The 11,859-nt window shown below is 34.0% G+C and overlaps 1 protein-coding gene across 1 annotated transcript; it reads left to right on the top strand.

Moving 5' to 3' along the window:
• Positions 1–4,929: 4,929 nt before the first annotated feature.
• LOC109001143 lies at positions 4,930–11,798 on the top strand. The gene is made up of 7 exons (XM_035693100.1): positions 4,930–5,267; positions 6,225–6,266; positions 7,068–7,196; positions 8,427–8,662; positions 10,317–10,353; positions 11,057–11,114; positions 11,413–11,798. The coding sequence occupies exons 1-7, from the start codon at positions 5,127–5,129 to the stop codon at positions 11,487–11,489; spliced, it is 720 nt and encodes a 239-aa protein (XP_035548993.1). The 5' UTR covers positions 4,930–5,126; the 3' UTR covers positions 11,490–11,798.
• Positions 11,799–11,859: the final 61 nt, after the last annotated feature.

The raw sequence follows: 11,859 nt of genomic DNA, 5'->3' as shown, positions 1-11,859 counted from the left end.
TTGATATATTAATTGGAATAATTATTTACAAGTCAATGTGAAATTATTGTAGAGTTATTATATTCTCAAATCAAATTATATAACTTATTTAATGAGAGAAAAATACAATACCGAGTATTTATATAGAGTCCATATTATTAAGAAATCTTCTCATTATACCGTTCACGTGATTTGATATATTAATTGAAATAATTATTTACAAGTCAATGTGAAATTATTGTAGAGTTATTATATTCTCATGTCAGTTTATAAAACACATAATCTACGCCACTTAAATAATAATATTTTATTTGAAATTACTTTAGAGTTATTATTTATTAACCTTACTTTTTACACACCCTACACACTGTTGATATAAAAGCTTTTCATTATAAGTCCCATGCGGGGAGGCTCGATTCCTCCCACACATGAGTGTCAGGGGACAAGTTGGGTGACCAAGCCCTGGGTCAGCCCCTTTGGGTGGGTGTGTAACACCTGGACCCAACACCAAGCTTAGGCCAAGCTGTGATCTATAAATTTGTTTAGATTATTATTTATAGAAAGCTCATTTAATATTTATTAGGTAATTTTTGAATAGGTCACAGGCTCAAAATATTATTACGACGGAATATGAATTTTATTGAACTTGATAATTAGGTTAAATCTCGTTTACTATTTATGGACCAAGTGAGCCCTAAATAATTACAAATTGACCCAATAAATTATTCTAAAGGCTCGAATATATTATTGTATGATGGATTTATTTTAGACATGAAGATTAAGGCTGCTTTAAATATTTGTGTTCAATTTCAAATAGATTAGGGTTACAATTCTAGAGTCTCCTCATTAAAATTCGTAAATCGACTATTGATATATATTCAACCCATACATCGTGGTTAGATCTTATTCTTATTCAAAACCTAGTTTAGTTTTCTGGTTACTTCGTCCACGTTCATCGCACCATGCATGTTCCTTTCCCCACTATGTTCACGACAACAATCTCGTATATATAGATAATAAGCAAGTTGTTTATTAGTTTTACAAATTAGGGTTGCCGCACCTTCCTCATAGGTTTCAGAAAACAGACCTCTAACCAAGAGGCAGCAGAACGTCGCTATCAACCAGCAGCAAACAAGTGAGCCTCGAGATAACACCACCCAAAGCCACCTCAGTACCCTTCTTGCACACCACCCCCACATGCCGAGACCACCCCTACATGACGGATGCCACTAGCCCCATTGCCAAGCCACGTGAATCCGGCAACCACCATGACTCTCCCTCATAAACCGCAGCCACCCACACACAATGGCAACAAGCCGTAGATTGCATCGTTGCCCTCCACGTCTAGGAAGCAACAAATAAGTCACCTTAACATGCACTAAAGCCTCTGCCCCACACCACCGTTGGAAGAGTCGCCGTCGCCCAACATTGTCTGCTCTTTCGACATCCAAGAGTTGTCGTAGTGATCACCTCTGCAAGCCCTCACTCCTCCATGTTTCAACCACCGTTAGCCAACGACATCGAAGACCCACATTAATGAAGACTAAGCCGAGAGCCATCTTCCACACCAGCAACCTCTTCTTCACGGCCAACCACCCAACCGACATTGCCCAGTTCCTCCAAGCATCAACTCTAACGACATGCCCTGTTTTCCTAAAAACAAAAAACAAAAAACAAACAAAGCATGTTGGTGCTCCAACAGCCACCCACACACATCCCCATAATCGTCACATGGCCATTGTAGGCCACAGACACAGCCAGCCACAGGATTACACAGAGAAGCCAACCACCATGGAAGCCCAGTCCTCCTCCACCCTTCTCGGCTGTCTTCTGGTAAAACTCACTCTATTTCTTTAAGTCTCGGTCTCTCCCTCGAGTTACAGTTTCTCTCTCCCTCTTTTATCTCTCTCTCTCTCATCACTATATCCCTCCCATTTTATAGTGCCCTATCGCCACTCCCAATTACGCCGCTGTCGACATCAACCCAATGTCACTCCGATCCGCCGTTGCGAGTTTCCCTCAGGTGAGCTTGTTTTCATTGCACGGTATTATGATTTTAATCTCAAAAATAGTTTTTGCAAAGTTCAACTTGCACAAGTATTTTAAGCTTATTTCTTAAAATGCCCTGCCTTTAGGTGGATTTTATATTAGGTCTAAATTTTGTTATTTGTAAAGGTTTTAGTTTTTAAATTTATAACTTATAAAGAAAATAAATAAATATTTGAAGTATATTATTAGTAATAATATATTTTTAAAATATGAATTTTAGAAGTACATAGTAAGTTCAAAATTTCATTTTGAACCCTTTAAAGATAATCTAATTAATCTATTTTTATTAAATGAAAATTTACTTTCCTATTTTAATCAATTTTATTATAATTATGTTAAGAGAATTTTTAAAGTAGAGATGTATTTTATGTGGCATAGTTGTAATTAGTAAAAATATTGGTATGCATTTTTAGAAATAATTTCGAGTTTAATAGCCAGAGAAATTAAGTGGGTATTGAGGAATTTGGGAAGTGATGGTATTTTAGGTTTTGAGAAATTAAAGTAAGTTAATTTTAACATTTAAGGTTAAGTATTGAAATACGTGTTCGACGGAAAATTTATAAAGATTACGTGACTATTTTTTTAATAGGTGATGATTAATATTTGTTTGACACTGTTGTGATCAAGTTTTGAAAAACTAAAAAATTCAAGTAAGCATGGTTCCTATACTAAATTTGCATAAAAATAAAAATGAACTGAGGTTAATTTGTAAAACGTGCATATTATGTTTTAAAAGAAAATGTGAAAACAACCTCAGTTATATGTTCTACATTTACTCATGAAATATGTATGAAATATAAAAATACTTTTTTATATGAATAGTGTAAACACGAGCAATATTTGACATGTTTATGAAATGTACAAAATAGTGAATATGAAATCTGAGAATTTTTGTACATGTTATTCGAAAATATTTTGAATTTGTTTTTGATCATATGAAAATGATATGAATATATTCAGCACTTTCTTTGATATGATATGCATATGAAAAACATTTGGCATGACTTTATTTTTCTATTCTGATTTTGATTCTGGTTCCAATATGATATTTCTGATTTTGTTATATGATTGGTACCAACACTTCTGATATGATATGAGTGCATCCACTTTGTAAGCAAAGCAATTGTTTCTAGTGTCCTTTTTTGTGTGCACACTCGAAATTCTGAGAATAAATAAAAAAAAGTTTCATAATATGATAATGTCTGGTTTGGCCACCAGGGACAGCACAACCCTACCACAGGAATTAAACATGGTATATGATATGATATGGTGATACGATACAATATGATAAGATAAAGATGTTCAGTCATGTTATACAAAAGGGTCTTTAAATATGAACAATTGGTTTTTGAATATGAATAGTTTGAAACTCGCTCTGATTTTCTGTTAACATGTTTTTGAGATCTACATATGAAAATGAAATGTTTTGTTTTTGCATACTAAACTTTCTGAAAATGCTCATGTTTACATGATAGTATATGTTTTCTGCTTCCTGAGTTGTTGATAACTCATCACTTATCTCCATAATATTTCTCAGATATTTTTTAGTGTTCAGCTGAGGATCAAGAGTAGAAAGCACGTGTGAGACTATGTGAGCATAATGGATTAAGTACAAATATGGTACTTGGGTTATTAGAGATTTTATTTAATAGTTTTGTTTTGCTCTGTCGACCTGGTATTTTGAATGATTGATGTTAATTTTGAGATTTTGTGGTGTTTAGATTAATCATATAATGGATTTGAAACAACAAGTGTTAATCTTATGTGTCATTGAAAACTTTGGTGTTTATAACTATATGGTCGAGACATAATTTTGAGTGACAAGGAGTAATTCTACAACCCATCCGGGACCAAGGCATTATAGGGTGGCAGGTGTCCCTGTCTAGATGTGAGGGATAGATTAGCCCTCAAGGCTATTTGCCCATCGCCCACGACAAGAAAGAGAGTTTCCAAATATAGAGCTTTCACAAAGAGAGGGGGAGTGCTTCCAAAGAAAGATACCTAGGGCTAGGGCAATGATGAAAGGTAGAGAGGGACTGCAACGACAGCAAACGGGGAGAAACAAATGAAAGAGAGATTGAGAGAGGAAAGAGAGAGATCGATAAGGCAATGTCGTTTTATTAAAAAAAAAAAAAATTTGTACATATATACATACATATATATATATATATATATATATTGGGCTAGGCAGGCGGGTCGGACACCGTCCAACCCTACTTTTCACATTAGCTATGCTAAAAAATAATTGGTGTTTTAATTTTCTTAAATTATAATGGACTTCACTATAAGTGGTGTATTAACACACTCACATATATATAGTAAAACTCAATTTTAAAATATAAGATTATATTCTTAAGCTGATGTGCAAAGTATGTCTAGTACAATGCTTATATGACATAATTTGATTTGGAAGATAAATTTTATAATTTGAATCTTTCAAATCAAATTTTACCATTTAAGTAATATAGATGGTGTGCTTTACACACTGGCTTGCAAATATAATAATTCTTTTAAAATTTATCTTCTAAATCAAATTATACTATGCAAATATTTTAAGTCTATTTTAGACACATGCTTGAAAATATAATTTTTTATTATTTTAATAAGACATCAACTCATCTCAACTTCATTCTATAATTATTTGATAATTAGTTAAGAAAAGTCATAAGAATCTTCTTAATTTTGGGTAAAATTGATAGCATTCTTTTAAGATAAAACACGGGGACCGAAATAAAGAAAATATTTACACAAGTAGATACTAATCATAGACTGGACTTATTGTCCATCCCTTTCCAATACGGTAAGCCCATTTATTTTCCTACTGATAAGCCCACTTCTTTCTGGGCCACGACGAGTTCAGCAAGATGACAACAAGGGTGCCATTGCCATGCATCCAAAAGTACACCTCACGCACAGAGATCCGCGAGAACAAAATTCAAAGCCGGTCTATAGAAGAGTTCTACCATTCTAGTCAGAGACTCAGCAGAAACAAAGGGTTCCCGCTTGCATCTTGTCAGAAGATGATAAGGGTTCCCGCTTGCATCCTCTGCTAAGAGCAATCGTTGAGTACACAACCTTTCAAGTTTCGAGACTGAAAAATGAGCGGCGACGATGCTAATCGGAACAAGGATAATCCCTGGCCGTCTCCGAACAGAGCCTCTCAAGAAAAAGAGGAATACATGAAGCTCTGGGGGATTTTTCTCTTCAGTCTAATCGGCGCCACTGCCACTACTTTTGCCGTGAGTTATTTATATAATTCGACGTATTTTCTTGTTTTTCCTTCCAATGACAAGTTATTGGTGTTTTTTTTTTTTTTTTTGAACGTTAATTGAAATTTCTTAGCGTAACGTATACAATACGTTTTACTTTCTTGTAGGCTTTAAAATTAGCAGAAAGAAACATGCGTTGGAATGTTGAGTGAACTTGAATATAATCTGCAGCATTGCTGTGCTTTTTCATGAAATCGATGGCCGTTTATACTATATAACTTAAACCCCTTTAAGCCATAGCTCTCTATCGTAATCTTAGGGTTTGCTACCTTGCGATGTGTTCAACAAAATCGTAATATTAAGGTTTGCTACCCTGCGATGTGTTCAACCAAATCGTAATGTTAGGGTTTGCTAACCTGCGATGTGTGATCAAATTGGTTATTAGTTTTTTGGCTCGTAACGTTAATATTGCGCTAGCGACTCGTGTAAAAAAATTTGTTAAATTTTAGTTGTAGTAGTTGTTAAGGTGCTGGATGGAAACCATAGCTGAGATATTTGTTTCCTCTTCCTTTTACATTTTAAACGATGAGGTACAAGTGTGCACGCTTAAGAATTTTTATAGCACTTTCATTGCTTTCGTTAGTCACAACTGCTGCTTTTAAACGATTTGCAATTCTTTTTACTTGAAGTACATTATGTTGCTTGCCAAATATTATCTCATTATCTAGGAACGGATGCTAACGTCTTGGCCTAGCAAAAAAAAGAATGCTGATATTTTGGATACATCTGAAAAAGTGTTATAATTATATGGTTCCATTATACAGTAGAAAAAAATAGTTATCATCCTGAGTACTTTATCAGGTGCTCTAAAGTTTACTAACTGAGGCATCTTTGCTACATGAGATTCTGAGAACTTTGCCTTTTTAGTATTCTTCACTTCTTACATTCTGTGAAGTACTTCTTTTGATTTTTGTGGCTATTTGGTAGGTTGGCCAACTTCGGAGGACTGCTGATTGGATCTATGTTCAGGTGGTATACATGCTATGTTTTCAAATTTTCTATTATGCCAGGCCTGTGCTTGTGTTTCTTGATCCCAAATCCTGGTAGTTCAGTCCTAGTTGTTATGATGTTCTAATCTTTAATTTAACAAACTAGGGTCATGCTTGCTGGTTTTGCCTGCAGCTCATATGAAGCCATGCCTTCTGAAATAGAAAAGAGGAAAATTATGGATGTGTGTGTATGTGCAGTTGCACTGGGTTTTAGTGAGGCTCTAGTTTATCAGCTCTATGTTGATTTGGTTGTAACAACCTAGTCCACCAGTTAATGTGTCCATGTCAGCATTTCAAGATTGACTAACCTATATTAGGTTAATAAGCAATTCGTTTCAGTGTGGCAAATGATTTCTGAGTTACATATTTATACCGTTTCCTTTAGCAAATTGCTTCTTTTTATTGGGAAAAAAAAAAAACATTGTAGAAGATATGTTTTGTTATTCATCTGTCTCTATATGTTAGCCAGGGTATATTATCCTCCCTTATCTGACTTACATGCAAGGTTGGTTCTTGTAATATATTGTTATCATCCGTACTACTTTTTTTTACAAGGATCTTGCTGATAAATATATTTGTAAGAGTGGTGGTTTCTGCTGACATTAAATTTTTTGGAATTGCTGGGGTCTGATTGCCTTTGTTGGGAAATAAAACTTTGAATAAGTATGTTTATTATGTTATTGTTTACAATAAAAAATATTAATTTTAATTATCGAAGAAAGAAAAATATAAATTTGAATGTACCAAGGAAGCTGACCTTGTATTAACTGCACCACAAAAGCTGACCAGGTCACAATCATCATGGAAAGGAGGAACTGGCAGTTCTTTCCGGTCGAGCTTTCAGGAGGAAGCACGGAAAAAGTATAATCGCCGCATGCAAGAGGAGTATGAAGAAGAAATGGAGAGAGTTGTGAGTTCTTTCAACCATTTTGTAACTTTTTCTGTTGCATATTTTTCTTTATAATCTAAATGTGATGATGAAACTAAAAAAAATTGTATTGTTAAATACCAACCATTTTGTAAAATTTTGTTTGTTGCAAATTTTCTCTTTATTAAGGAAAGTATTATGATAAGCGGTGTAGAAGCTATCCAGTCAAATATTTGTAATGTTGTTTCTATTTGGAAGATTGACTAGTGTTGGATGTGCAAAAAAGTGGGGAAATGGTTGGGCGAATTCTAACCAGAAAAAGATCTCTCTATTACTTTGAGAAGAGAATTGTTTGTTTGATCAATGAACCATGTGGGATAATTGACCTTCTTTGGATTTTCAGCAATTTTAAGTAACAATTTTTTTTTTTATATATATATATAAGTAAGAATCTTTATTGAATAGAATGAAACTAGGCAATGCCCAATTAAGCAACAATTCTATTTAACTCGGCTTTCCAAAACTGGTTGGTCATAGACTAGTGCATTCGGCAATCTAAAATCAAGGTGCTAGTTAATTTCTCTGGTTGTGGTTGCATTTATTTACTCAACTTGACACACGGGAATGATTGGGAGTGTTTTTTGTCTACAGTAGAATAATTTATTCTACAGTAAAAGTTTTTCCCCAACTTTTTCCCAAACATACAAAATTCCTAATCAAATGTTCTTCATTAAAAACATATTATTTTAATAAAAATACATCAATTAAAAATAAATAAATAAACTATAAAACTTTCACATCTGTATTAAAAATTTATTATTTAGACAAATTTAAGATGAGACCCACAAGGGCCACAACTTTCACAGAAACTTATAAAACTTTCATCTCAACTTCATTGTTTAACTATTTATCAGGAACTTTCCAACTTTTTACATCCAAACATTACCTTACTCTCCTAGTGGCTCGGCTTGACCTCACTCCCTTCCCACGCTATTCCTTCCCATGCACGAGAGCAATTGATAATCTCGATAACCTTTCTGAATATCTATCATCGTGGCGTGATAAATGATATTGCTACGTTTTCATGTTTACTACATTCTCGCATCAGAGGTAGTTTTTTCCCATTTGTCAGAACCATGCTTGCTAAATTTCTGAGTGAAATTCTATGTTTGGCTGGTTAGCTCATACCCAGTTATCTTTTGTTATTCTGGTCTTTTTCTCCAAAAGAAGAAATGAACTTCTTGTTGCATATGACTCTTCTGCTCTTTGTAGGAACGTATAAGGCGGGTGCAAAGTGTGTTCAACAGAGAGAGGAACAAATACAGAAGGGGCTATGAGAGCTGGAGGGAAAGTGGACCTGGTGCATATCATCAACATTTCCAGCGAGATGATTGGTATTGGAAAACTGATACGTCCCATAAATATCAGAGATCCAGTTTCAAGGAAACTCCGAGAGCAAGTGCTGGTTATTGGTTATCACATCATTATTCAGTGTTGGGTCTTAACAGGTGAGGATGTGGTACAGAAACTTAGTTGCAATAAGTACTAGAAACTGTCTTTTCTTTGTTTTATTCTTATCAAGGTAGTATACCCCACCTATCAAGCTGTCCCAAACAAAAAGTATTGAAATTTTATCACACTATCATGATTCATTGAGGGTGTGTTTGGCTGTTGAAATCAATTAAACCCATCTCAAGCCAACCATTGATGGGACCCACTACTTTTTCAATTTCCCATAAAAAAGTTGAACACATCTCAACCTACTTTATACATTCAAACACATATCCCAACGAATTTATATTCAAACACATCTCAATAGAGTCCACAAAATACTATTCACAAATCAATTTAGATCATCTGAGATCACTTTAGCATCCAGACGCAGCCTGAAAGATCTTTAATGAAAAGCTTAAAAACTTGTTTTTACTTTTAAAAAAAATCTTTAATGAAAAACGCTAGCCCATAAGTTATGCTGAGAAGTAGAGTTTATATGGAAGACTCGGGGATTGTTAGGTTTTTTCAATCGCATCTTATGGCTCGTTGGGAATTCTTTTCATGCTATAGTCAGATCTTGTCAAATATGCTGCTTTGGAAGGAGTAATGTTCTGTAGCAATTAGTTTATCTTCTATTATTGGGCCATCTAGACGTGTATGAGTTGTGTAATCTTTAGTAGTGGCTGGAGATAAAACATACTAAATGTAATCAATTGACACTCTCAACAGCTTCACATTACCCCCGTTTAGGTTACGTTTGGACGTTGAGTTGAGTTGAGTTGAGTTGAGTTGAGATGATAAAATATTATTAGAATATTATTTTTTAAATTATTATTATTTTAGGTTTTAAAAAAATTGAATTCTTTATTATATTTTATGTTAAAATTTAAACAAATTATAATGATGAGTTGAGATGAATTGAAAGAGATTTAATAATCAAACGAAGCTTTAGTCTTAGGGGATGTTTGGAAAAGTTTTTCATCTCATCTCCTTTCCAACCATCATTTAAACACAAACACTTTCAAACTAATCATTACAATTATTTCAAACTAATCATTACAACTTTCCCAAACTTTTAAATAAAAAATAAAAAACAATTCAACTTTTTGAAATTCCAAAACAAAAATTATGTTAAAAATTTATATTTTAACAATATTTTAAGTTTATAATATTTGTTATTCAACTTTTTCTCTCACATTTTCTAAAATCCAATAAATACATGACTTAAACTATCTCACTACTATTCACAAACCATCTTATTACTATTCAAAAAATTATCATCTTATCTCATTCTCCAAATATCCTTTTATGTGATAAGTACACAATGTCCTTGCATCTGAACAAAGAGAGTACATCAAAGTTCATAAGCATAAAATTTTTGACACGTTGTACTTCCAGGACCAGAATACAATCTTTCTTCATGTGGTTGATCCACATAAATATAATAACAAACCCCCACTAAAAATGGCATATGCATGAGTAGACTAGAATTGTATTCTCTATTTTAGGGAGTTTGCACGAGTGTTGCTGATGTACCGGAATTCACTCTAGACATGTTCATGCACTTCATGAAATCATATCAATCCATATTAGGAAAAGCTAATGCATTGGACAGCCATTCTTTTAATTAGATAAAATAAACCCAGTGCTTGGCTTTCTTTGGAACAGGTGCAGAACAACACCATATACTGATGCTGAGATTAAGGTATTCCTCCCGAGCTTTGTTACTCACCATCCCACACACCACATATTTTTTTATTTTTTTTGGTTTTATTCCTCCTAAACTAATTGAGTTCTTCTACTCATCATCCATGCATTACACATTTGGCAAGAGAAACAAAATTAAAAATTAAAAAATCACGTATGGTGTGTGGCGTGGGGATGATGATTAGAATTTTTCATTCCTCAAATTCAACATGATATCTGTGGCATCTCTGTTAGAATGCTGTAGGTTCTTGCGAGCTATAACTTACATTAAAAAGGAGAAAAAAACTACTTTGCCAGCTATAAGCTGTTATTGGGTTGTATCATCCATCTAACAGTTATGATCAAATCACCATTTGATTTTCTATTTGATTCGAAATTTGTTGGTGGATTTGAAGGTTCTTTAGGTGATAGGCTAATGAATTCCTTGTTCCCAATCTTTGTACTGTATGATTCTAATTACAGCTGGTTTATGGTAGTGCATAGTGGTTTCTGTTTCTGAGTGTAGTCTTGGTAAGGTATATCAATTGCTTGCAGGAACCTCTTATATAGTGATTTCAATTTTCAAGTCAGAACTTCATGGAATCACACTGCCATTACTCTCTTTTGCACTTCTTCTTCTTTTTTTCCTTTTTTGACCTTTTCTATTCTTTGTTCCATTTTCATATATGCAACGGCAAAAATATTCCTTTTTATCCTTGCAGACAGCATTTAGGGCTAAGGCAAAGGAGTTTCACCCAGATCAGAACCAGGATAATAAAGGTGGGGGGATGTGGTGGGCCATTACTTTATGCAACTGAGTAATCCGAGGCCATTGATTGGCATCTCTCTCTCTCTCTCTCTCTCTCCAGTTTAATTCTATTGCTCATTTTTTGTTCCAAGTTTTGCTATATACAAACAAGTTTGCGTACCAATCTGCATATTAATATTGTTGCCTTCATATTCTCAATTCAAATTAGCATTGTTTTCAATAAAATCTACTTTCTGACCAATCATATTGAATGGGTGCGCGTATCAGTGCTCAGAATCGCTTATAATTAGATTTTTTCTTTTGTTCCAGAGGCTGCTGAGGCAAAGTTTAAAGAGGTGATGACGTCATATGAGGCCATTAAGGAAGAAAGAAAGAAATTTGCGTAAATCGCCTCAAAATCCAGTAAGACTTGGAAGAATGCACGGTATATTATACAGCTTGATTCAACCATTTATCAACACCACCAACCGGCGCTAGAAAAAAATGGTTAAATTGAGATTATTTGAATGTACAGGCTACACAGGTTGAAATGATGCCTTTTTTTCTCACATACAAGTTGTCTATTTATAGAGCATGCCCACCGATTCGTATCGCCAGTGTAATATATGCGGTGTAACGAAATTCTAGGGAGTTTTTTTTATAGGTTGTAATTCTTTTAATGAAATAGTAAGTAATAATTCAGTTATGATTTTTAACTGTCTTACTCACTGCTAATGAACTAAAATAAAAGACAGAATGGTCATTTTACTTATGAGA

Source organism: Juglans regia, chromosome 8, assembly GCF_001411555.2.
Source record: "Juglans regia cultivar Chandler chromosome 8, Walnut 2.0, whole genome shotgun sequence".
NCBI lineage: Eukaryota > Viridiplantae > Streptophyta > Magnoliopsida > Fagales > Juglandaceae > Juglans > Juglans regia.
This window is presented reverse-complemented; position numbering and strand designations above follow the sequence as displayed.